The sequence below is a fragment of the Clinocottus analis genome, unplaced genomic scaffold (assembly GCF_023055335.1).
Source record: "Clinocottus analis isolate CAN_PGR_092001 unplaced genomic scaffold, fCliAna1.0.p SCAF_20, whole genome shotgun sequence".
NCBI lineage: Eukaryota > Metazoa > Chordata > Actinopteri > Perciformes > Cottidae > Clinocottus > Clinocottus analis.
In genome coordinates this window covers 5,608,233-5,634,347 of record NW_027175932.1, presented here as the reverse complement: position 1 = coordinate 5,634,347, position 26,115 = coordinate 5,608,233, and the positions used below count along the sequence as shown (strand labels likewise).

The following is a 26,115-nucleotide window of genomic DNA, read 5'->3' as shown; positions in this document are numbered from 1 at the left end:
CCAAGTCTGCTGCACTAACAGGCACTGTATCCAATCCAGAATAGGCCCTCCTTTCTTCTGCCGTGACCAGTTGTCACATTCCAGCATTAGCCAGAGAGAAACTGTAGCTATAGAGGGGTACCACAGGGGCCAACCCAAACCAAATCTGTCTTCTTTTCAAGGATCTGTGCTAATTATCTAAGATCTATTCACATTCTGATCTGTGATCTGTTGAACACGGCTGGTACAACGAAACCATTTGCCTGAACTCGACTCTCACATTGGAACCAATGAAGTCAAACCCCATCCATTTGACCCTAAACTTAGGACAAAGCAAAAGTTGGCTAAAGTGGTTCAAAGGTACTTTTAGTCAAGTCACGTTTTAATTTCCTCTGAAACACCTTAGCAATACAATAGCTCTATCAATGCTCCAAAGGATAGCGCAAATAATTATATATTGAATTATGAGACAAACAGAATCAATTGCAATAGTTAAATGTCAGATGCAATTCCCCGCAGGAGGTTTAATATATTCCAAGTTTGTCAAACTACGAGCAGGTGATCCAAAATATATAGCTTTATTTCAAATGCTGCAGGAAACTCCATTATGAAACCATAAAACGCATCGTGTAACATCATAAAAGTACCATATTCCCCTCTGAGATGGACTGGAGGGACAAGCAGACGTGATGTCATCCTACAACGTCATTACATGCGTATTACAGACTGAGTTACAAAGTATTGTAGGAAAGCTTTTTGTCATTTAATATATAATTTACAGCTGTAGAGAGCGCCAATGAAAGGAACACTTCCACAACATTTCCACAGTTTACAAAGTACTGACATGGGGTTATGCTTTAAAAGTTAGCTTAGCTTAGCATTGACTGGAAACAGTGACACATGGCTGGCCTGGCTCTGTCTGAAGGTTACAACTCAGATATGTCATGTTCCTTTGTGTGTTTTGGAAGTGCAGGTAGGAAGATTGTGTTACCTTCAGTAGTTTCTCTCTGTTTCCAGTCTTTGTGCTAAGCTAAGTTAGCCAGCTACTTGTGGTAGCTTTAAAAATTAGCGTAAATTTGTGACAGTGGTGTCAATCTACTCGTCTAACTCTCCGGAAGAAACATAATCAGAGTATTCCATAAAATGCCTTGTAATTTTGCTATATTTGTAAAACAAGAACAGATGAGGCCGTCTCGCCAGAAAATAAAAGATAGCATGCATTTCTATGTTTTGTGGGTGAAGAACCAGGATGGGGCATTCCTCTTCACAGACAGACATCTATCCTGTCTGCAACAGGGTTATCACGTGGTTTGTTTCTTGTGCTGATAACGTTATCAGTGAGTAGATTGCTGCTGGTCAAAGCAGTAAAAAAAACAAAACAGGGAGGCCACAGAGTGTAGAATAAATTGCCCTTGTCAGCCGCCTTGGTAATGGATTGACTGGATGTGGTATCACAGTAATGAGCGAGCCTTGGGAGAAAAACGTCTGGGTGGATATTTTGATGAAATGCACCCAGCGAGGTAGATGAGCTGACATCGTCACACTCAGTGGTGACCTCTAATCTGTCTGCTCGCCGTGTCTGCAGAGCAGAGATACCAATCTACAACAGGACATTGCTTTTGGATGTTACCTTAGGATACTGAATATGTTTAAAATGGGGGTCAACTAATCAAAGTATTGACCGTTGAAGCTCTCTGTCGCATGTTCCTAAACAAAATGAAAATGCACCGGAGCTCATATAAACTGGCCATGTTTTTTTTTGATCAAAAGCAAAACATGCATAATTCAGTGACCTTCAGTACAGTCCACCAGATCAAAAGATTAAAAAAAATGATAAATTGAAAGGGTAAATTGTGATATGGAGCAAAAATACATCAAAAATGAATTTTCATCTCAGTTCAACGTTGAAAGCATTACAAACATACAGCCTCTCCCACAACCATTGATCCATGAATATCAGAATGATGGGGAGAAACAAATTACTTTCAGTAGGAAGATAAATATGGTGGCTGGTTTATCTCTGGCTGACGGAGGCAGGAAAACACCCATTATTAAATGCAGATTTCTCCCATTTATCAAGGTTAACTTCCACTGTGGCTTGCCTACAGTCAGGACCGTCATGTTTACTTAAACAGCAATTCACCTTATCTCCAGAAAGCCCAGAGTACCTGAAAATCCAGCAACTGAGACCAACTGTGCAGAAATAAGAAGTCCAATTTCCCTCTGTCAGATGGGTGAGCAGACAATTGAGCAATGCTTAAATGAGCAGGGCAACAAAATGGGAAGATTGGCTTAAATGTTTCCTGTCCCTGCCTAGATAATGAAGGAGTATACTTAACTTGAATGACGGTGTGCTCTATGGTTCTAAACACAGAATAATTGGCGTTGGACAAAGCCAAACCTGAGTGCACTGGTGTGTATCCATTATAGCTGGAAATGGTGTACCACAAAACCAAAATCTGTGGCCATATGGTGATGCAGGAAGCTTAAATTCCAACTGTGAACAGCTTTGATTCAAGCCATGCTGATTTCCTGTTTCCCGAAAAAAACAAACATGGTTTCAACCACGGTCACAAATTCCTTCTATTTCCAACTATCTATAATACGATCATCTCTTTTCATATACATGTATCATTACTCTTCTAAATGATCCTGTACTGTGCCACAATGAGAGAACCTCTTAATGCCACAGCTGCATTGATACCTCCACACTTTCTCTTTCTGCATTATCTAGCTATCATTACAACTAACTATCATTATTATGCACTTTCGGGCACTCATCAGGAGGAAGCAGGAAAAGGAATTGTGGAACATTTTTAAACATCCATTCTAAACATGTACAAACCCACCAATATAAATGATATACACTGAGAACTGGGAAGAGAATGACACGTAATGTATGTTTTACAGGAATTGGAAACTTTCTCAGAAATGCTATCCTAAATTTAGAGATCAGCATGTCCATCTAAAACCCCTTACAACACGTTCCTGACCTCCTACAGGTCTTCATTTGGGCAAATGTCTTTAGAAAGTCTCAGATGTCATGCTACAAAGACATTAAAGGCAAACAAATACCAACTGTAGAACACTTAGGTGATAGAGCGCCCAGTATAATCACTTCACTCCCCCTACATATCAATACCAAACACTATAACTGTGCCCTTGAGTAAAGGTAGCAGGGCTGTTATCTGATCTCTCCTGAATCTTAAATCCCTCAAGCCCTCACGCCAACTCCCCCCTTGCCCCTCTCAGGTTTTTATGAGGTGAGAAGCACAAGCCGATTTCCCCCCACACACCGTTGGCCCTGTTCTGACCCAGAAAGCATTATGCAGATTAGTATATTTTACAGGAGTTAGCTGGAGTAGCCACGCATGGAAATGGATAGTGTGTGTGCAGTGCTCAGCTAGGGTCCAGTGCCATGCTTTCCAATCTCTATTAGTTATGTGAAGCTACTTGTATTTATATTATAATCAATGCAAAGCACGGTGGTCAGTATACCATGCTGAGATGAATTAGAGTTTCATTACAGCTTACAACTTCTCATAAGTGTGGGTCACACAAAATGTGTTTCTTACTTTATCTTGAGTATCTACATTGGGGTGTTCATTTGAAAAACTGTGAGTATGGAAAGCCTGAGCAAGGTTAACAAACTGTTTGATATTTTAGTTTCAGTTCCGTCAGAAGGTATCAAAATCTCCCAACTTGCACCTCTAAAGCTAAGAAATTAATGAACGTCCTGCACAAAATTAAGTTTGGAATGAGAGAAAAGCTTTCAATTTAGTTGTATTAAACTAAAATATTAGTTATAAGTCATTGGGCGTTGAGCTAAGCTTACCAAACTCTGTCTTTCCTACTACAACTATACTACTGGGATGAGAGGAAGGGACGATTTCTTGGAATATAGATTTTCCACCAACTTTTTGTTGGTAGCCAATATAACCACAGTCTGCCCAATTAAATCCCAACGAACCCAATTGGGCGAAAGACCACCCAATCTAGCAACACTGGCTCCATCACCCTGATCATTACCTCATTAACTACTGATAGCTTCACCATCGCTAGGGAAAGAAAAAACACAAACCCCTCCACACGTGCACAAACAGAGCTCTCTGAGGAACCAGCTGATGAAAGTTTGACCTCACTTCCAGAGTGCTTTTCAGTGGATACGAGCTGTAGTGAAATATGAGCGCATAGTCAAGTGCTGCAGAAAAAAAGCAACCTTTGATTTTCTGTTCTGACAGCTGTTCTGGGCTACAGACAAAAAAATTATCCACAGTCACTGAAAGATGATACCTAATGGCTATTGATTACAAAAGGTAGAAAAGCTAACCGCTTGCGCTTCGTGTGATCCCCAGCTTGGGTTTGGTTTTGTATTACGCCACAACTGCTGTAAGTTGCTTTAGAAGTCCACCTTGTAGTTTAAGTGAAAGTGGATGATAACCTCTAAGGGTAATCTAACGCCACAGAAAGGAGAATTGCTTACAAAAGGAGTTTAGTGCACTGAGTGGAAATTCAAGCCCATGCTGCTGAGCAGTTCGGAAGGCCCTTAATTAGCATGTGGTTGGCCAGATAAGAACATTTTGAGATTATGTTTTCACCCTGTTATCTTTGGTTTGTGGTTGCCATACCCCCAAATCTAGCATGCCGAATCTACGGCTTTGGCATATGTCTTGCAGGGTGCTGGCAAACTTCTACGCCCTAATGTCCATGGATACCAGTGTTTTGGGATTCCACATATGGTGTGTATACAGGAAGGGTCATGGGACTGAGGTTTGGTGGTCGTGTCTTGGCAGATAGGCAGGTCGACTGCAGCCTGCGAAGCATACGGGGCAGCCAAGGGTTAGCAGCAGCCTCAACCAGCATCATGCATTGCTGGGACCCAATTGGAAGAGCAACAACCTTAAAATTAACAAATCTCTTCTCCAAATCTGAGTAGTGGTTCAAGAATTATAATTATCAAGACTGGCGATATAAAACAATTCAAACTAATGTTAATAGCAATAAAGTAAATATGAAATGACTCATAACTTTGGATAGCAGCTACTTCAAACTCTGACACTTTACTGGTTGGTACTGGGATGCACAGATTGTATACGTTTAAGTAGTTTATGAAGACAGCACCTTTCATAAAAAGTTCTGATAAAAGTAAATCCGGGGCCTCAATTTTAAGGACAAGCATGCAGTCTTCTGTTTGCCAGAAGAATGTTTTCCTGCCCCTTTAAGGATCGTAAAAGCTGGAGCACATCCCAGCGCAAGAAGATAGGCTTGAATATTTCATCCTCTGTCTTCAGCACATGTACTGCCTTTTCTTTGCTTTAACGTTGGACCATTATAAACCCAAAGAAAAATTATACTTTCAACAGGACTGCAGTTCGAGCCTTCAATTGTGGCTTTAAAGCAGTTTCAAAGCCACAACATCTGCGGAGTTGACCGCTAACTGCTTTTGTGACTTAAATCTGCTTGTAATCAGAATAAGACTCTTTGCTCCCGCCTTCCGATTGTTTGAATAAAAGTTTGATCCCTCAATTATCAATTCTGAGAAGGTGACAGGCTCATGGCCAATAAGTAAAAACATGTTAATGCTCAAATACATTGGGATAGTTTACACGATGGTAACATCTAGTTTTCTTTCACCAACAAACCACAAGTTTTATGAGGGTTGCCTTTTTCTTCTCGGAAAGCCAATAATTCTCTACGGACGCAGATCTGGTTAAGAGCCTCAAAACCATCTCAAATTACCCTTCATAAACACTCATCATCAGTCTCTCTCACCATATCGTTCATTTTGATTCTCTACTCCTCTTTTTTCACCTCAACTGCATGACTTCCTTTCTCTCGCTCATTGCATTAGCCTACTGCTTACCTCAATATGTATCTGCTCCGAGCACAGACTGTAACTTAAATAGCCTCAACACAACTAGGGCACGTGTTTTGGATTGTTATTCCACTGGAGGCATAAAGATTTCTGGCAACATTAACGACAGCGAGTGGGCCGAAACCCATCACAGTGAGCCTTGGGAGCGCCAACCCATAAGAGATAACAATTATGAGCAGTTATGGAAAACAGAGATGATTCAGGTCCCTTTGATGGAACATAATCAAAAACATGCATGAAAAATACCAACTGTTTGATGGCCAAAAAAAGTTAAATTCATAACCCTATTACAACATGCACTTAGGTCTAGATTATGGGATTTAAAGAAACATGACTGTATATTTTATGTTTTAAAGGGACAACTCATTCCAAGATCAAAAACACATATATTCCTCTTTCCTGTAGTGCTATTTATTAATCTAGATTGTTTCCTTGGGATTTGCCTAGTTATGGAGATGTCCCTCTTTTGGTGTTCAAACCAAAAGCGAAGCCAGTTTCCTTGCCGGACGTTTTGTGGTTATTTGCTTCATTTGTTTTCGACGCGCGAACAGAGGAGGAGTGGCATCTTATCTCCATGGACCCAGTTATCATTTCCACCATCCACCATGCTTTGTACATGTTGTCAAAGTCCCACAAACATCGTGACATCAAACGCCCTCATGTCTGCGGAGTACAATACATCTAAATTGCAGCCTACAATAAATCTAAAGTAGCCGGCACTTTAATGAAAACTGAATTTACTGCTTCTCTTATCTCAGTTGACACAAGCACACGGACATTCCTGACACAACAATGCTTATTAACTGCGCACACGTTCGCATGGGTGCTACATACATGTTCATGGGGACAAGTGGCAGTTTAAGGGCAAAAAGAAAGTTATTTTTAATGTTTTTCTTGTATGTTCTTTGGAGGGTGTCACTGAGATATTTTTTTATATTTAAAAGGTGGTGTTGGCGTTAAATGTGTGCGCCATTAACATACGTACAGGCAAATCATTAGCGCTTCAACTCAAAGCAATATGGTTTGAAAGTAAAATGAAAGGGTGCTTCTTAAAGACAATCCCATATTGATGCACTTATCGTTTAACCTCAGAAACCAGAATAGAAAAGTAACAGATGTTGCAACCGACCAACTCTGTGAATGTCTGTCCTCGTTGTGGCGCTTCTGTCAAGTCACTACTCTGCGTCACCTCTGTGTTATTTTAAGTGGCACATTTATTTGTTTAAAACCTTGCGTGGGACGAGCATTTACTATTTTAACGTTGAGGGTATTTCACAAAGAGACTACAACTAAAGCTAGAACGGGGAAACGTGCCAGTCAGTGAAATCCAAACCCCTCCAAAGCCGGCTCCTTGCCCAGAGATTATTTTGCTCTTTGGAAACAAAAAGGTTTTCTCTTTAATCCCCCAAGGGACCATAATGCATTTCTTCCAGAGAGGGACTGTGACGTTATTGGGGTCACAGACCTATTGGGATACGCGACTCTGAATGCCGAAAATCTACTTAGGATGCATTTCATTTCACAATGTTGCCCCTGCTATCTCTTGTCCTCGCTTCACTCTGTGTCTACGGAGTAAAGTCCAAGTCTTCCTGGTGAAGACATCCCATTAAGTCGCTCGATTTGTCAAAAAGGTGTTATTAAATGCGTATCATTGAAACGTCGGCATCATGCGGAGCGTCGTTTGTTAACCTGTCAGAAGCCCCGATGATGAGTATTCAAAGGAGAGCCCAGAGGTTACGGTAAATATATTCTACAATCTAAGACCACGACTCTCAAGCAATCAATCTAACAAGCCTGACCATACATTAGCACTTCATCACTGTGAATGGCTTGTTTAAAAAAACAATAATCATAAAGTCAAACTTTACATCTGGCTAAACATGAGAAACTGGAAACCAGCAGATTCCGTCTTGGCTCTTTCCCAAATCAAAAATGCGCCTGGCTCGAGTGCTCTTCCAGCTCCCGTAAAACCTATTCATTTCACACGCAGAGGCTTTTCTTTGGGAATACTAAGAGCGCTCGGTTGCGCCCTGAGCAGTGCCCAGGAAAAACACTTGCCGTGATTGAAAAAGCAGAGCCCGGCCCAGAACATCCCCACCGGTTGGAGCCCCTTGAACTATCTGCTGCGCCATCTCGTCTTCGACGTTAAGAACCGCATGCGACATGTGACGAGAATTTGATTTGCGAGGTCAAAGGGTCAGATAAGACCGTCTCGGCTCACAACAAGACAAACGTAGGGGAACAAATTTGTCTACAACGGAGACGGTCTTTTTTTTAGACAACTCCAGGTCAGAATTATAAATGCAACGCTCCTCTCCCTCGATTCCTTGTCTCGCCTTGACCTTTTGCTCATAACTCTGCCCTAATCCCTCAGGGAAGAGACCGGGGATCACACGGCTCTTGACCCCCGAGAGAAGACGACGTTTGATAAACGACCATCGAAGGTCAGCCCTCTGATTGGTATTCAACCTCCTCCATCTGAGACCGCTGAACCGAAACGCAGGAGTGTGTCCCCGAGAGCGTGAATTACCGCGGCGACTTTGATAGATAGACAGCATTTGGCGGCACACTGAACTTTCACTGAGGGGATGGAGTGCGAGCGTCGGCTGGAGCGGGCAGGGCGGCGCCGCGGGTGATCTGTCACAAGAGGGGATTTTTGACAACCTCGCGGTGTCACGGTCACATGTACAGACGAGGCTGATGGATGAAGATCCCCTCCCCGCTGGGCGCTTCACTTGCCGAGGCGGTGGAACTGGAGACGGCGTACACGGAGCTCATTTCTACCACCGCTCCATGTCTCTCCACTACGTCTCCTTCACCTCCACCCACACACACACACACACACACACACTTTGTCTTATAACACACACTGGGGTCACCGATGGTGCTGAAAAGCAAAGTAAGGGGGGGGGGATCTTTGACCTTTTGAGGGGTGTCTGGAGATGCTTACCAGACAGCAACCGCTGACGGAGCTGCAGAGGAATAAGGGAGGCACCCTGAACGCTGGTCATTCTTTTAATCCACAGAGAAATCTGCTACATACCTTGCATATCAGTGGTTCATCTGGTGATTTAAGGCTTGATAATGGAAGACTAATTAATATTCATTTGGACAGAACCGTTGCAGGAGCCAAAATCCTGTATGCCCGTAAACAGTATTTTAGCGTCGATGAGGAACAACCTGTCCAGTTTGTCTTTTTTAAAAAGGCGGCCAGCTGCGATGCTGAACTTTTACATGAAGGGCGATTACTCTCAAGGAAAGATGTATGGCGAGTACTCTCACCTAGCAAAAATGTAACCGCATATTTTTCTTTTTCGTGGATATGAAAGGCTTGGAACACGGTCCAGTCATAATTCGTAGAGTATGTCTCTATCAGCGGGTCAGACTTGTCTGGCTCAGTGACGCCTTGTCACAGGTTAACGTGCAACTAGTGTAATGACTGATTATTCATATGCACTGCTTTTATGTTTTATATCATTGTGAACTGAATGGATTTGGACTGTTGGTCGGACAAAACAATACATTGCAATACCGTGCACACAAATGGGGGGACATATTTACAGTTTTCTGACATATTATAGACTATAATAGGCTCATGGGTACAATAATCACCTAATAATTGTATGTTTTTGTCTTTTATCATCTTGTGACTCTCCTCAGATTTGTCTTGAGAGTCTTGGCTCTTGCTGATGTATATTCACATGAATAGATATGACTAACTAAACTGATATTTTAAGAGACATAGAAACTTCCCTGAAACTGTTTTTTTTTTGTTGTTGGTGAAAGTTTCCTACGATAATCACTTCTCCTCTTCATCACTACATCACTCTCCATCAGGACAGCACAGTTTTTTTTGTTTTGTTTTTCTTCCCAGAATGCCCCTCCACAGCATGATAGTGTTGACATGTGTATTCAGCTGTTTGCAAAATGAAACTCCCGGTTCAAATTAGCTGTAGTTCCCCAGAGAGCCGGGCGTAGTTACAACAAGCACCAGAGCTTCATCAACACAAAGAAGAGCATATGAAGCCCTTCATGTGAGCAGCACCGAGCAGGCTGCCAGCTCACAGCGTGAGCAACTTATTGTTGCTGTACAGTTACTGTGGACATGTGATGCGCGCTCTCTTCACCAAACCTATACCTCAAAAAATATATAAATATATGCAATAATATTAACATTATAGCAACTAGAGGATCAAGATGAACTCAGTGAGCAGCGGTCTAAGTTCTGTTTGAGTGATGTTGAGCTCCAGCACCTTGCCTTTGCTTCTCTCTGCCTCTTTGCCTCTCACTGCAGCCGGAGAATAAGCAGTGATTCATTGTGGACACAAGCACATGCAAAACATGCGGGCAGGCGCAACGACCAGTCCTCCCTCCATCCCTCCCTTCCTCCCTCCCTCCGTCACCCGCTTCCGTGTGGAGGTAACAAGAGGCGATGACAAGTGGTGCTGCTGCTGCTGCTGCTGCTGCTGCGCTCCGCGGGAGGAACCTACCTGTCATCGTAGCAGAAATCTGCGTCCAGCGTGTTCAGATAGAGACCCACTGCCACGGCGGTGCACACCAGCTCCGTGATCATCTCTCAAAGCCAACGTGGGAGAGGAGCTGGGTTAAAAAAAAAACTGGAATCAGGTCTCCCACCACCACCACCACCACCACCACCACCACCCCCTCTCCCACCCTCCTCCGTCTCTCAAGTCTCTGTGTTATTGTGCTCTCAATTCGGCCGCTCGGCAGCGCGGCGCGGCGCTCTTCCCGTGACATGCAAAAGTGTGTCAAAGTTAGCCATATTCCCTGTGACCCATAGCGGTGGGAGACGGGTCAGCGGTGCCGGGAGGGGAAGCTAGAGGCGGGTGCGCATTGCTGTGCTGCGGTGTCCTCAGTGTGCGCATCTCTCCGCCTTGGCACGGGAGAGAGCAGAGCGGGGAGACGCATGTGGTTTTCAGGGAGGCTGAGCATGCGCAGTGGGAGCTGCACTGGAGGGGGCGGGGGAGAGGGGAGGGAGGGAGGAGGAAGGAGGGGGAGGGGGGGTGGCGCCTGAAATAAGTAATTGTGTTTTTGTACATCACTGGTGGACTAGAGGAATGATCAATCGTGGACAGGAAGTCAGGAATATATATAGGAAATATACATATATATATATATATATATATATATATATATATATATATATATATATAGATAGATAGATAGATAGATAGATAGATAGATAGACATATAGACTACGCACGTCATGAATCCTAACTTTAAGTTCTTAATTGTCATCATTTGCATATTTTAACATATGAAAATTCTTGTTTTTTAAAGTAACAAAGTAAAACAAAAAAAGAGTTAAAAAAAACTAAATATTAATCACTACTACAACTGAAATAATCTAAAATGATATTCATCAATGTTTTAAATAAACACAAATATTTAGTTTATAAAACAAGAAAACAAGAATTTTCATATTTTAACTTGTAGAATGCAATTTAGACAAAATGAATCCCATGTCAGACCCATATCTTGACGTCTGCTAGTAAAATGAAGATTATCTGATTGTTCTGCTGAGAAATAAACTGGAATATCCCCATTTTGAATTGTGAATTTGGAATACATTGACAGGAAGATGATGGTGGGAGTGAAATCTGACAACTCATGTCGAGTTGTCCGACTAAACCGTTGAGATGGAGCTGCCGTTATCATCACATTATCTCATTCTAACCCCAAATTAAACATATTGATTCATTTGATACAGCGACCCCCCAGAGTCCCCATGGAGAGGCTAAACTGAGATAGTAGGTGTGATCGATGAACTGTTGTACCTCGCCCTATGGTGGGAATGCATCTGGGCGTCAGTGTGGAAGCCCGCCACCTGGTCCCGCTGACGACCAGCTGGACCAACGCCTGCTTCTCGGTCGGGGCTCCGAGCAAAGAAATCCAGTGCAGAGCGGTGAGAGAAAGAGAGAGAGAGAGAGAGGAAAACAGATGGCTGGAGAGGGGCGTGTAGAGTGCAAGGGCATCGGCCGGTGACGGGTGAGACGGAGACGGGGCGAAAGCAGTCATTTGTAACAGTGGCAACCAGAGACCCTGCTTCAGAAAAGGACTTGACCTTGACCTCACGGAACCTGTTGGACAGGCCTCTGTGTTTGTGTAGCTGAGACGTATGTTCTTCTGTGGCATGCATCAGTGTCCAGCTGTAACGGACGAAAGCCTTCGGGTGGGGGTTGTCAGAAGCGACTCAGTCCGTTTGCCACGCCACGACCTTACGATACGGCCTCCTCCTTGTTGGTTTTGTCAGGTTAGCGGAGCAGCGCAACCGCATTGTCCCAACGCGAACCCAAACAAACCCACGGGCGAAAACAAAGTAAGACGCCCACTTTGCGACTTTACTCGGACCCCGTGGGGGACGAGAGGTGCTGCGCTTTGCAGTCGACACAAGTGATTAAGGGATTAGCAAAGGAAACGAGGGAAACACGCTCCTGTAGAGAGTATAAACAGACTCAGGGCAAAACAAACACATTACAGGAGAAGAAGTGTTTACTCCGTCTGACTGATTACCTGCGATGTCCTACATGGAGCGACGTCAGGAATATATCGCCTGCTCTTTGGGCGTAAACAGGCAACAGTCCGGAGTAAAACATTCTTTTTTTGGTTTCAGATGACTCAAGGGGCAGTCGAGAGCTCTTGTAAATCACTGGGGGTATTTACATTAATTTATAAATGTCTTTTTCTTCCTTCGCTTCCCTTTTTTTCATCTGTTATAGTATAGGAAGCGACAATCCTTCCCTGTCGATGATTTAAATGCATGTGGGGTTTTCTCATTTAAGCCTCATTTTGTTTTTCTCATCAACAAAGCAAATGTTTGCATATTTGACTTGACATGAAACTAATCTTTGTTGAGGCTTTCAGCACGGGCCTACATGCCTCGAATGAATAAATTGCACACCCTCCCCAACATTTTGGAACGTTAGATAAGATTAATATCACTGTCATGCCGGGAAGCTTACTGTAGCATAAAAAAAAACAGGGGAAACGGCTCATCTAAAGCTCACTATATGACACATTATCTCTATTTGTGTTATATAATCCTCTGCAATCTTTTATTTTGGTTCGGTAATGCAAGAAGACAATGTTCCCGTTCAGTTCGCACGCGCAGTTTAAGAAAAAAAAACTGATCAACGGGACAGTCCCGAACAACAAATTTGTATTTCCACCCTGTTATTAAGAGATTTCCTCTCCCCTTCAAGCTTTACAGAGCGAGTAATGGTAATTACACCGTGCTATTTACTCCGGAAAAGCTGCTACTTCACCCGAGCAGATAAACATCACGCAGGAAACAGACAATCACAGCTGGAAAGACCGGGTCTGAGCCCTGCCCTCACAGAAATAGCACGTCCACGGTATTAATATCAACATTGAAGCCAGCCCACCTAAAAACCAGGAGACATCACACACCAAATCTAATCCACCCAGGTTTGTGTGCCACATCCTGAGTCACCACCTCGTTCTGCTCTGGAAGAACACGAGGGGCGGGCTCAAAGATTGTTTGGGTTTGGTGCTGAATTAGGAAGGATATAAATTTACTGACAGCTGACTGTAAAATGGCTGTAATCTCAGTTAAAAGAGTCAGTGGATTGAATCGTTTTCGAAAACCAAAAGAGATCAAATAAAACAGCATATAACCATAAAATGCAGCAGCTCATGCGTCCTCTCCTATTATCATGTGCAGTAAATGTGATGTGTTTTGGAGTCTGAAGCTGCATCATCGAGGGGAGGGATGCTAAACCTGACTAGTTAAATTAGAGGCCTTTCTATTGATACTATGCTTACTGAGTTACAATGTATGCAATTTAAAGCATTTTCCTGACTCAGGAAAGTATTTAAACCGATTGGCAATTACTCTACATGACAGGGAAAAAAACTTTTGATAAATGCTTAATCGTTGTGGCGCTCCACTGTAGTTTCCTTCTGTCACATCCATTAAACATTGCACATTGTGCAGGGAATGTACTTTACAGTATGAACCTAAATCACAGCCCACTGAAGATATTTACAGATTTGGAATGTATATTCTTCAAACGGGTCATTAGATTTTAGTAAAAAAACAATCAAAGCAAGTTTTAATGCATGTAAATCATAGCTGTGGAATAAGAGTGTTACTTCCTACAGCAGTCTTTCTAGTTTTCCCCTGACTGTTTTCTATGACTTGGCAGATGTTTTAGATCCATATAATTTGATAATGTATCTGCCTAACATGAGCAAGATTAATGGAAAATATGAATCAGAGGGATAAGTATTGTTATTGGATAATCCGTGGTGACTGTGTTTCACATTTCCTGAGGCTCGGAGTCAAACTCTTGACATGTTCACACGTCCACCGATTCACCTCTGACAGGTGTGAAATGCAAGATTTGTAAATGTAGCTCTCCGGAGACTGAATCTGGACTTGACTTGAGGTGATAACAGCAGATTTTAATCTAAAACAAACCGTGTGTGCCCAGCTCAACCTCCAGCCAAATCCCCTCTTTCTCACAAGCAGAGCGTCTGGCAGTCTGTTCGTGACTGAAGGGGCATGATGAACGCGGCCAGGGCTACTTACTGGCACTCTTTTGTCTGGTGGCTGTCTGCCCAGGCCCAGAAAAAAAAACAATAACTAATCCCAGTTTGCGTTTGGGGGCAGTTAAAACCGGACAACATGATGATCAATCTCAGATGCAAGCCATTCGGTGTGTATGAGAGCGAATGTACAATGTGCAAGTTAGGGTGTGCTAATGATGCTACTACAGACCTTTGAAGAGCTTTTACATCACCATTCTTCCTGACTTTTTACGAATGATGCCTTCATTAACCCACTCCTCCTCCTTTTCAGGTTCGATGCTTGATAAAGCCTGCCACTTTCCTACCAAATTTCACCCTTTTGATTATTTTAAGTTAATTAATTAAAGCTACACAAAAGCGCTAGTGTTTCCCTGCACCAGATTAGCTTTAGAAAACCTCTCATTTTACTGCAGCAGGGTCTGACAGTCACGGGCCGCCTTTCCCTCCAGCGGGCCCAGAAATACGGCATGGGTCTCCAGCAGCATGGGGTCTTCCTGCCTCGAGCTCCGGCTGCAGGTTGAAGGCAGCGGCGAAGCCGTATCTGGGTGTGTCAACGTCCGGCTGGCCGTGGTGCGACGCCGCACTGGAGTCTGAGCGGAGGGGTTTTCCTGCTGAATCGTGGAGGGAATCTGATATTAAGGTGAACTATATTGTTCATATGGGTCATACAGAGGCATCAGGATTCAATTAAAACAGCTTAATAACCAGTTAAGTTACTTGTAGTAACTTCATGAGAAGAAAGTGTATTCTTTCATTCCAAAACACAACATCCACCAGCTGAGAACTTGTGGATATGACAGACGCAAACTCCAAATGCAGGTCCCTTCCTGTACATGAAGGAGGAGGAAGCCTTTTAGATGATCTTTCATCTCAAAGAGGGCAGCAGGAACTCATATCCAAACACCACCGTGAGAAACAGAGATCACAGCAAAGGGCCCAAGTGTTTGACGCACTCCCCTCACTTCCCCCCGCTTCCTCTCATTCCTAACTTGCAATGAAAAGTCATCAGACGTGGGATTGCCTTGCATGATGCCCCATGCCGACTATTTCTGTCTCCGAGCCTTCATCACATCCTCGTCACCTTGTTTTCCTGCCTTTAAGTGCAAACTCCGGAAATTGTGTTTCCCCTACCGTGTTGCCTTGACAGTTTTTGCTGCTTATTTTCCAACAAGTTTCCATGTTTGTTTGTGCGTATTGGAAGCAATATCATGACATTTGTCTTGTCCTCTGCGAGGGCACATGAAAGAGAACGATGCCAGGGTGTGTTTATATGTACATACATGTGGGCAAACATGCGTGCGAGCATCAAGGACGGGACCGGCCGACAGGACGTGACTCGCTCAGCCACAACAAAACCAGGCAACGCTTGTATCCCCAAAACAATCCCCGTTCACGTCTTGAATTGCTCGCATTGGAGTCGGTCTGGTTTGGCCGCTAGAGCCGGCTGTCAGCGTGAAGCTCGGCGCCGGATCCAAACACGGTCCAGACGCAGCGGAGAGCCTCGCCATCTGTCTTTAAGAGATGTAAAAATAAAGCTCCGGGACACGGTTTCACCACGGCAACGCTGACAGAACCTATGGATGGCCTACAGATGTGCAGGCCCGCCGCCGCCGCCGCCGCATGGTGACAGACAAATAGAAGCAGTGGGAGATGTGATATGAGGAAGTGCTTTGCACGAGCACTGCGCAGCGGGGAAGTCTGTCACACTCCCATTGTTCAAGGCTATTTCTGCCTCCATGATAATAATAAAAAAGGATGTTCCGGCAGAGCTTTAATCAACACCGTTCACATGCACAGCAGCGATGATGCTGAGAGACACATGGGGCCTATTATGACAGAAAGAGTGTTCGTTAGGAAAGACATTACCTTTTTGTTGTCCGACACACCTACACTGTCAGATGAACTCGAGTAACCCTTCATTGACACTTCTTGTGTTGTAAATAATAATAATCCGTTCATTTTAGCTCACAATGTCAACCATTTATCCAATACTTATACTATAATATTTCCACACTATATACAATCCTATCTTGTAACTGTCAGCCGTTGCGTTTGGCTACAATATTTCAGCAACGTATCTTTTACGGTTTCTATTTCAAACGTTTACCCATTTGGCTGCTTTGACTTCTCCACTTGCTTACTATTTTTTCATGTATGTAAAGTGTTATAACTGACTCAATATGTGTTTATTTTCTTAATAAAAACACTATGTATTTCAAGTTGATGTTTCTCTGGTAACTCTGACCTTTGACCTCGCATTGTAGTCTAAAAAGAAAGAAAGGGAAGTTTACGATCCCAAACGGTGAACTTTGTCTGAGTATCTGTAAGGAAATTGCAAGAATTTGTCTCTTGTGATGTTTCAAATAGTCGTTCTTAACTTAAATTAATAACATTCCTGCTAAAAAATAATTTGATGTTTTTGGTGCCCAAAAAGCTCCATTTCCCTCTTTACCTGGAGTCTGCTTTCTATCAGCTTTAGTGGAACTGCCACTACCATAATTCATGTCTGTATTCAAGACTATAACATTTGTTATCAAACATGTAAGAGGAGATGATTTATGAAATGACCAAGCACAAAGCAAAACACAAGTAAACCGGGGTCAAGGGCGCCTCTTGCCCTGTCGATCATTTCCCTTACTTCCTCTGGTTTGCGAGCCTAGAAATGGGGTTTCCAGACCCGTCAACAGAGGGGATACAAGCCTCCCTAAATCCCACAATGCCCCTGGCTCCCTGAACGGCCCTTAAAAACAAGTGTTTTCTCAAGACTCACGAAACATAAAGACAAAAGGCTGCGATAAATACAATACAATCAAACGGGGCTGACAGTTTTTCCAGGTGTTTTTGAGCATGTGCTTTCACGAGCACGCACACAGTCAAGGACTAAAAGCTCAAAAGAGATTTATTTTTCATCAAAAACAGTATATAAAACAATACAAGATGTTCGCTGAAATTAATACATAAATTACAACATTTTTGATGAGATCAGACATGTAATGCAAACAAGCAGGAGGGAAAGCATACATAACTCACTCAAGTATGATTGCTGATACAATCACGTTCAATCACACGCATATGTATGTTAATCAACATGAACGTCCTTCTTCCCAGCTCTTCAGTGCGACGACGGCGTAACATCTCGGAGACAGCAGCGGATCGAAGAGTTGCACCAGTGCAGCGAATGATAAATCCTCCTGTCGGACACAAAGAAACACACCCGGACCAAACCGTGAGACACGATGATGGAACTGAATAAAAAACACGTGGATGTATTAAACAATTTAAAAAAGAACTTCATTCTCCTCCCAGCTTGACTTTGTGACCCCCTGTCCTCCTCTGCTGTGTGATGTTCACCCTATTAAAGATGTCTCTATTGAATCCCCAGAGAAGAAACATCTGTACAAATATTGTGTCAGGTGGACCCCTGTTTATGTGCAAAAACACGTCTGTCTTCCTTGGTGGCGATCTTCAGTCATCGGTCTTTTTGGAAAAGAAACAAGACTAAGTCATCGGCCACGCTAGCTGCTTCGGAAGACCTTAACTTTTACTGCATCCGCACAATGACGTCTGAATGGGAGGAACGGGAAAACCGTGTGAGTGCTGACACTTGATGATGCTGCTATACGTGGTTCCCTCTGGGAAAAGCACAAACGTCGACTTCATGGTGATGCCGGAGGACAAACTCAGGGGATCACACAAGTCAGTGAGATCCATCCTCTGGGGACAAACAAGGTCTGAGCGAAATTCCACGGAGATCCATTAAATAGTTGTTGAGATATTGATATGCAATTCATCAAACAGACCAACATCCTGTCGCTAAAAACGGCACACACACACACACAACTCTATTGGCCCTGATTGTTTGAGGAATACAATTCTTTGAATTTGTTGCTAACACACGATCACCAGTCTATAGATTATCAGTCACTTTTTCATCCTTTGACCTTTCAGCAGATATCGCGTCACCGTGTGTGCATTGCTCAATAAGTGGTAAACCGACAACGCAACCCGCGGCATGCTTCTGGACAACAATCCTAACTCTTGTTCCGAACATAAACAACCTGCTCTGCGTGTGTTTCTATCCTTCTTTCATGCTGAACACGCCACAGCACACTTATGACCACATGGATCATAGTCACGTACATCCATCACCTCCTCCTCTTCCTCCCTCTGCTCCTCCTCCAGGCCGATCTCTCACAGCTGACCGGCGCTCTTTTTCCGTGATATAGTTTGATTGCAGGACCCTAATAAGGAAGTCCATCTGACACACAGACACGCATGTAATCACAAGTTCAAACGCTTTCGGCTTCTACAGTTCTCATCAGAAGGACTCCGGGCTGAAGACTATACAGCGTGTTGTGTTTGGCTGCAGGAGCATGCAACGTCACATCGCAGGCTGGCTTCAATTTAGCCGACACCTATATTATTGTCAGCGGTTCTGAATCACCGAAGATCTCAGCTGAGATTTCTGCGCCTTTTGCTTTCATCAGATGGGAAGCGAGTTTTAAATCCCAATCAGCGAGCTGCACAAGCCGATTATGGAGACGAGTCCAGCTGGAAGCGGGGAAGAGAGAGAGCGCTCAGTGGGTCACGAGGCTGCTGGGGAGACGCATCGAGAGTTATGGGCGCAATTTGACCGCAGTTTTTCAGATTCTGAAACAAAGAGATGAAAGTACCTTTTTTTTTTTTTTTTTTTTTTTTACTAGTTTCTGACATTTTATAAACAAAACGAATGCATCTACTAATTGAGAAAATAAACTGCAGAAGATAAAAGATACTAAAACTAATCATAAGACGCAGCCCTACATAAAATAGATTCAAAAGATGGAAGGTTTGCAGGAAATTCAGTTTTAAGTATTTCTTTTCAAAAGTTCAGTTTAAAATCTTTTTTCATCCCTGCTTCTTGTGCCTTTTCTTACACACCATCATGAACTAACCACGACAGTTGGCGGAACATAGAAATAAATTTAGTTGGCGCTCATTTCTATGCTTTGAGTCCGTTCAGCATGACTTCATGTATTCAGGTTCAGCAGAGACCCGCCTCCAGACTGGAATCATATTATTTTTTGCAATGAATGACAGACGAGCGCGTCCTGACTGAGAGGACTTTACCTGTTCTTTCAGGTAGCAGAGGCGATCAAGGAGAATCAGACCTTCAATACAGGGAGCCAGGGTCACCTTCAACTGCACAAAGACGACGACATGAGAGGACGTTAAATACGTATTTGCTCATTTTATATCGCTGTTTTTCACAGAGACCTTTTTACAACATACCTTGTCAGTTCTTCCTTTTCATACTGACCCTTCATACTAAAACCCAGCATGACCAGTGTTTTCCCAGCAGCTTGTGGCCGATCCCCCAAAAAAACATTTTACTGCTTTGTGTCATGAAAAAACATTTGTATGTTGGTTGACACTTCAATTAGTGGTCTCCGCTGCAACCAGAGGCTGCTTTTCTTCACGTCCTGTACGAGCATTCCCAGCAGACGACGATGATCTCACTTAGCGCTCTGCAATTTATTGGCATTATGCATCTCCTTTTACAGGAACGAAAAGTTCAGTTGAATCATTATCGAGGACCTACCATATTAAAGGCGTGCATTTCGCCCATTCGTGGTCTGTATGTGTCGTGGTAGTCCTGGATGTCAGCGTCGGAAAGCTTGAGAGAAAGGGCGTGAGAGTCCACATTTTAATAAATGAAAATGAAACTGAACATGAGGACAAATTAAAAGGAGGGAAAGATGAAAGGAAAAAAAATCGGCCAAAAATGTATACAAACATGTTATCTATGTACTTATGGATCCTTAATGCGGCCTTGAATTGGAATACTTGCGAAATTAACAACAACCAGGAAACATTTTCCCTCTGATTCTGCCAAAATGACGACTGCCGTCCACGGTTGGTTTCAGCAGGAGCTTTTTTGATGACAGAAATATTCTGGTCCTGACCTTTAGTTCCTCCAGTTCCAGTCTGCGTAGAGCTCGGCGGACGTAGTCCACGAAGGATTTAGCCTTGGAGTAGACATTCCCAACTCGCTTTTCACTGCGGAGCCAACACAAACAGAGGTCCGAACATCTCATTTCTGCCCGGTGAAACAAACGGCATTCCCTCCTTTCCCCTCATGTTGTGACTCCTGTTTAAAATCCCGCCTTAGCAACCAGCATCAAACAGTTAGAGACTTCTAAAAGGAGCAAACTGTGATGAATAGGTGCTGCTTACAGAGACGTAATGGTTATTGGATCCTGATCTGAAGCCAGTCATTAAACAGAAGGTCACAGAGCGGGGTGGAGGGGGGGCGGCCCGGTCAATGCTTGGTGTCTTTTAGAAGGTGTGTGTTAAGCGTTAAAGGAAATCTACAGAATGTACTTCAATAGCTCAGTTTACTCAATCAGAGGAGAGCGACGGTCGTAATCTACTGAGGATCTGGACCCAAATGCCAGAAAATTCTCAGTCATTACGAATGCAACATAACAAATGACCACGCTTCAGATTTTATGGGAAAAGAACAGCAGGTTTTGACTTGCGAGCACCAACACAAACACTCATGTTTGGAAAGTAAAGCATAACAAACTGAAGCAAAGCCGCCTATTCTGCCTTTCTTCATGTTCCTCAAGGAACTATACGAGAGCCACTGAAATAAAAAAAAAAAGCTTGCATGTGTACCTGTATGTGAAACAACACCCAGGATATTGACAAGCTGTACACATCCGTGATGCCAGATGCAAACTGCTGGACGGTACCTTTTAAAGGAGTCGTAGTGATCCCTCAGAATGACGTGAAGGACGGCTCGGTAGAACAGAGACTCCATCTGGATCTGCAGGAAGGAGAACCTGATTGAACAGGATGCAGCGAGCTGTACGTTCCCCTGAAGGAGATCGTTATCCCCTCGAGCTTCTGTCAGCATGTGCACGAACAAGTTGATGAATATTTCGGACGCTTTCCGAGCCCGACGCCAGACTGACAGGCTATCAGCCTGCTTTCTTTTTTTCCCCGACGAGTAATCAATGTCACCGTGATTGCATTAATATTTATAAACATTCCATATTAATGAATGGGTGCTGCTATCGCGTTTCAGGCTTTGGCCCGGAGCGCCCAAATAAATACACAATCACAGACCGAAAACAAATCCAGAATTAACGGCCTGATTGTTTTGAAGATCTAGGATGAAGATAGCACAGCCGTGAGTGCACGTAAATGCACGTGTTTGATATTATCTCACAGATCTGTTTTGATGGGTTTGGGGTAATGACAGTTTGGAGGAAGACAATTAAGTCGAATTTTTGTGCGATGGTGATTCATTTACAGTATGTTTTACTTACCCCTTGGCCGAGTGAAACTCTCTCGAGTGCCTGTTAAAAAAATAAATAAATGGTAGAGCGTTAAGACGGGAAAAACAGAGCTTAAGCTGTAGTCGTATGGTAAAACCCCTTCCTGTTAAAAACTAGTCCCTCAACATACAATCCAACAGTGGATAAAGAGGCCGCGCAAACTCACCAAACACGCCGACATCCGGGCGTTTCTGCCGCAGAACCAGGACCGGTCACGGAGGAACTGACTCAGAGGGAAACCACACACGCCGGGCAAACACTCTGCGAGGGAACACACGGAGATAACGGGGCAAAACGTCATGGGGCCATTCAAACTACGGAAAATCAGTGGGTATAAATTTGAAATATTGGCCGGGGAAACTTCAATTGAGCAGGAAACACTTTCATTTCGATTCATAAAGACAAGAGAATATCTGTTCTTTTGACAAAACTCAGTGCTTCTGAATGTTTGGGCCTGAAAGAGAGCTCTGATGGCTTTTGTGAGACGAGCAATGAGCACACAGAGAGCGTGAGTACTTGACGGCCTGCCGTCCTTTTCATGTCGTCTCTAAAAAGGTCCGTTGCCGAGGCCGATGCGCAGTGAATCCAGAGGGACGCCGTCCAAAAGGAAGCTGTAACAACGTGTGCAGCTGCGGCCCGCCTGGGCTCTCGCAAACTGCTCTGGACACGCTAACGCGTTAGCGTCCCCTCCGCGACCGACACATGGCTTGCTGACAGGGGGTGGAGGGGCCCTCTGAGGCAATTGAAGTGGACAGGCCTTTCCTCTGACCCCGGCGGGTAGATTACAGTACACACAGAGATGTGTTTATAGTAGCTGGCCTCACGTTGGCCACAGAGTTTGCATCTGAAGTGGCCACGCACACACACACACACACGTTCAGGAAGACAAATATCTCTGATGTCCCCTTCGCGCCATCGTACATTTTCCAATATTTTGCGAGGAGGCTGGCTCCAGAGCTTGGACGCCAGAATGTACTTATCTTGTTGTGAGTAAACAGCGTGACAGACACTGGACTCATGCTTCCACGAGAGGTTCTAAACCTGGATGATGCAATTAAGTGATTGCTTCATTCCCAAATGAGCATGATCACATAAATGAGGCCTTCTACAATAAAGTGTTTCAACTCTTTAGCTCTTTTTTAAGGGTGAAGTAAGCCAATAACAGATGCTGGCCTGCATCCCAGACTGCACTGTAAGGCCAACACAAGTGTGTGCGTGTATGTGTGTGTGTGTGTGTGTTTGAATGCCTTTGTTCACTTCTTTAAAAGATCAAGATGGAGTTCGAGAAAGAAGCATGGAAAGAAGTGTTTTCAATGAGCCGCCGCGATATCATTTTCCGCTCGCTCTTGGCTGCGACGGGGCCCCGATGACGCGAAGGTTGCGGGTCACGCCGTTAACAAGAGATGACGCGATACTGTAGCCACTGTAGCAAGGGCCATTTCTTACAGAGGCGCGGTGGCTACAGTCACCGCATGAGGACACATTTAGACGATTTCGTACCTTGTGAACTGAGCAGTGAAGGAGAGTGAAAAAAGGATGATATCAGTCCATCATCCTGCAATCTTGCACCTGTATTAGTCTCCGTGTTGAAATCCAGGCTAACTAAATAACAGCAAGGTCCTTACAAACCAAGAGCATACAACACGCTAGATGTGGAATCAATAACAGAGGTTAATAAATAAAAGAAAATCGAATTTTCAGCAGCTAAATCCCTAAATCCACTCTGATGGCTCAAACAGCGAGTTTCTGAGCTCAACTCAATCTCCAGAAGGTCAACTTGGCGGAGGCTCCAGACTCTTAGCGGAACATTTGACTTGTTTACTGTCAAATATGACTTTAAGTGTTTATGTGGCTTTGCGTCGGATGCTAATAATTCATTTCAGATTGATGAAGTGAACGCTGCTGGTGTCTGAGGTGGGAGTCTGGGATGTGCTGTGAGGGGAGAAGAAAGAGAGACGGGGAGATAGAAAAAGAGCGAAAGACTGTCTGCTCTGTGTACAACGGAAACCATATGTTCCTTAAAAAATGGGAGGAGTGTGACTGTCACAGCTTTCCAACACACAGGGAGGAGGACACACTTAGTATCTGTCCTTGGCTGTGATCTGTATCTCTGTGTGTCACTTCTAGTGTGTGTGTGTGTGTGTTTGTGTGTGTTTGTGTGTGTTTGGTTACCCTGTCCGGCAGGGTCAAACTCCTCAGACAGCAGGTGATAGCAGCAGCCCACGCTGCAGACGGCGGCCAGCTCCGGTTTCGCCACAAACATCCTCAGGGTGCTGGGAGCCAAGTTGCCACACGTGTGCAGGCCGACCATGACCGCATCCTGGAATATCAGGAGAAAGCACGCCGAGAGAGGAGAGACCAGAAGAAGAGGAGAGACCAGAAGAAGAGGAGAGAGAGAGGGAGGGAGGGTCGGTGGGGGGGGGGGGTGAGATCGATGGTAAAATGTATTGATGGTGACGCGCTTGCAGATTTGGCACCGCAAAAAAAACATCTCACATTTGCTCCGGTAATGCGAACTCCAGCTGCTGTGGCAGACTCGTAACTTCAGAAGCTGCTGTGGGAATTGTGCTCTGCTACTATACTGCGCGGTTGGCCCCCCTACCTGCACCACCTCTGCTGCCCAAACACACAGCAGATCTATTTTCAACGTTTACTCTTTTTTTAGGTTTTTTTTTCTTTTTCAGACTGTGGATTTGCTCACCTCCAGCTCGTTGATGAACTCTCGGAGCTCCGTTTCAGCAGTGACGTAAGAAGTGAAGAACATGACGCTGGTGGTCCCGTTCTGAGCTTTCCTCTCCAGGTTGTCCCTCTTCCTCCTCTCCCTCTCCTCGGCACTCAGTTGAGTCGGGGGAACTCTGGGGGACGTAGGCTGCAGCGCGTCCACTGAAAGGGCGCTAAGGAAGAGCTCCTCTGTTTCTGGGTTTGAGTCTGAATGCCTTTCCACTGCGGGAATGACATCTGATAGGCCGATTAACACCTCCTCCTGCTCCTCCCGTGACACAATTCCAACCCCATCGACATCCACGACATCGTCGTCGTCTCCATCTAGTCCGGGCTTTACGTCAACTAACTCCTCCTGGGGCGAAACTGTGGCCTCTCCCGGCGCCCTCGCTGCCTGGTTGTGTTTCTGGTGCGGCCTGGAGGACTTCTTCAGCTTCCGGTTCCTCTTCTGGGCTCCGTGGGTGTTGGTGCTGGAGGAGTCGATGCCGTAGACCCGGAGGCCGTATTGCAGGGACAGAAAGGAGCTCAAGTAGCCCTTCCCCGAGCCTACATCTATCACCTGGACAGGGAGAGAAAGTAACCAAATCAGGTTGCTGAGATAAAACGTCCTCTTTTTTCTTCTTCTATCGAATCCCTCCTAAACGGAGCATTTTAAGGTTCTCACTGCAAGTTTTAAAATGTCACTCAACCTGTTTGATTCCACACCGCTGGGCCAGACAGGCCACCACCTCAGACATGGACTTGACCTCGTGAGACTTCTTAGCGTTCATAAACTCGTCTGTCCCCAGCTCAGCATCTGGGTTAGACAGAACAAAAGTCATATTTGCAAGCAATGTATGTACCCAAAAAAAATGACAAGTTGACATCCCTTGATGAGTGTCCCACCCTCAGACAGCCCACTCCTTCCTACCTATAGCTGATACTAGAGGGCCAGACTGTGAGTGGCTCCCGTTGAGGGCCTGCAGTAGCTCATCCCTGCTCATGCAGACTCCAAGGCCAGGGAGAGAGTGGGCCTTAGCCGCCTGCACCATTTCCCGGGTATCAACCAGTCGGTTTGTATCATTGCAAAACCCAAATGTAGTTCTGGTTTGCTCTGATTCAGGAAACAGACACAGGAATAACAGTAAAGTTTTACAAAACTGTCTTTGGATTTCAAGTTGATTGGTTGCAATTATTATTTCTGTATTATGTTTTTGGTAAATATATATTCTATGGTATTTACCGTTTGCTTTGTGCTCCGGCTCCCTCTGCTGGTCGTCACGTGAGCACACGTGTGACAGGACCTCCTGAGGTGGCACTGCCACGAAGCGGCTCCACGCGTCGTGGGTGTAAAACTCTACAGTGTGCGCATTGGCGATGCTCAGGGTGACAGACAGAAACCGCTGCACTTCATCTATCCGGCGTTGAATTTCTGCGAGGCTGTATGAAGAGGAGAACATGTTAAAAAGCTCTCGAAAAGGAGGCCCAAGTGAAACATGGAAGAAGTCGTCCACTGCTGATGTATGTCTAGGCGTAAGCAGTCGAAAAGACTGTTCGATGATTTTACACTATATTATGTATTTTTTAAACAAAATATACGCGAGCAATAACAGAAGGGTAGACATTTGGTGTGTGCTACAATACTGCACTTCAAGACCAGTC

General features: G+C 44.4%; 2 protein-coding genes across 4 annotated transcripts in view; both read right to left on the bottom strand.

The window, feature by feature from the left end:
- Positions 1-10,472, bottom strand: part of tmtc2a (transmembrane O-mannosyltransferase targeting cadherins 2a) — a 44,882-nt gene extending 34,410 nt beyond the window's left edge. The window contains 1 exon segment of the mRNA XM_068586830.1: positions 10,345-10,472. Within this exon segment, the coding sequence (XP_068442931.1) occupies positions 10,345-10,427 (83 nt within the window). The 5' untranslated portion in view covers positions 10,428-10,472.
- A 6,905-nt stretch (positions 10,473-17,377) lies between these two features.
- mettl25 (methyltransferase like 25) lies at positions 17,378-25,973 on the bottom strand. Of its 3 annotated transcripts, XM_068586578.1 has the most exons (12): positions 25,697-25,973; positions 25,385-25,567; positions 25,164-25,270; positions 24,455-25,033; positions 23,926-24,073; positions 21,920-22,014; positions 21,745-21,774; positions 21,166-21,239; positions 20,374-20,467; positions 20,010-20,084; positions 19,538-19,609; positions 17,378-17,619 (listed from the first exon to the last, which is right to left on the bottom strand). In XM_068586578.1, exons 1-12 carry the CDS (start codon positions 25,911-25,913, stop codon positions 17,512-17,514), a joined length of 1,782 nt encoding a protein of 593 aa, XP_068442679.1. In that variant the 5' UTR covers positions 25,914-25,973; the 3' UTR covers positions 17,378-17,511. The 3 variants fall into 3 exon arrangements, with proteins under 3 accessions (XP_068442679.1, XP_068442680.1, XP_068442678.1); XM_068586579.1 differs by lacking the exon at positions 19,538-19,609; XM_068586577.1 differs by lacking the exon at positions 17,378-17,619 and having other exon boundaries at positions 19,380-19,609.
- Between the last annotated feature and the right edge of the window lie 142 nt (positions 25,974-26,115).

Bases quoted from the DNA above. Each gene is read 5' to 3' on its own strand.
- mettl25 (XM_068586577.1), bottom strand. From the start codon at position 25,913: ATGTTCTCCTCTTCATACAGCCTCGCAGAAATTCAACGCCGGATAGAT. The intron at 24,074-24,454 runs GTGAGCAAATCC...CTGATATTCCAG, and splicing joins AGTTCATCAACGAGCTGGAG to GATGCGGTCATGGTCGGCCT. The intron at 22,015-23,925 runs GTAACCAAACAC...GTTCCCTCGCAG, and splicing joins GTTTGACCCTGCCGGACAGG to AGTGTTTGCCCGGCGTGTGT.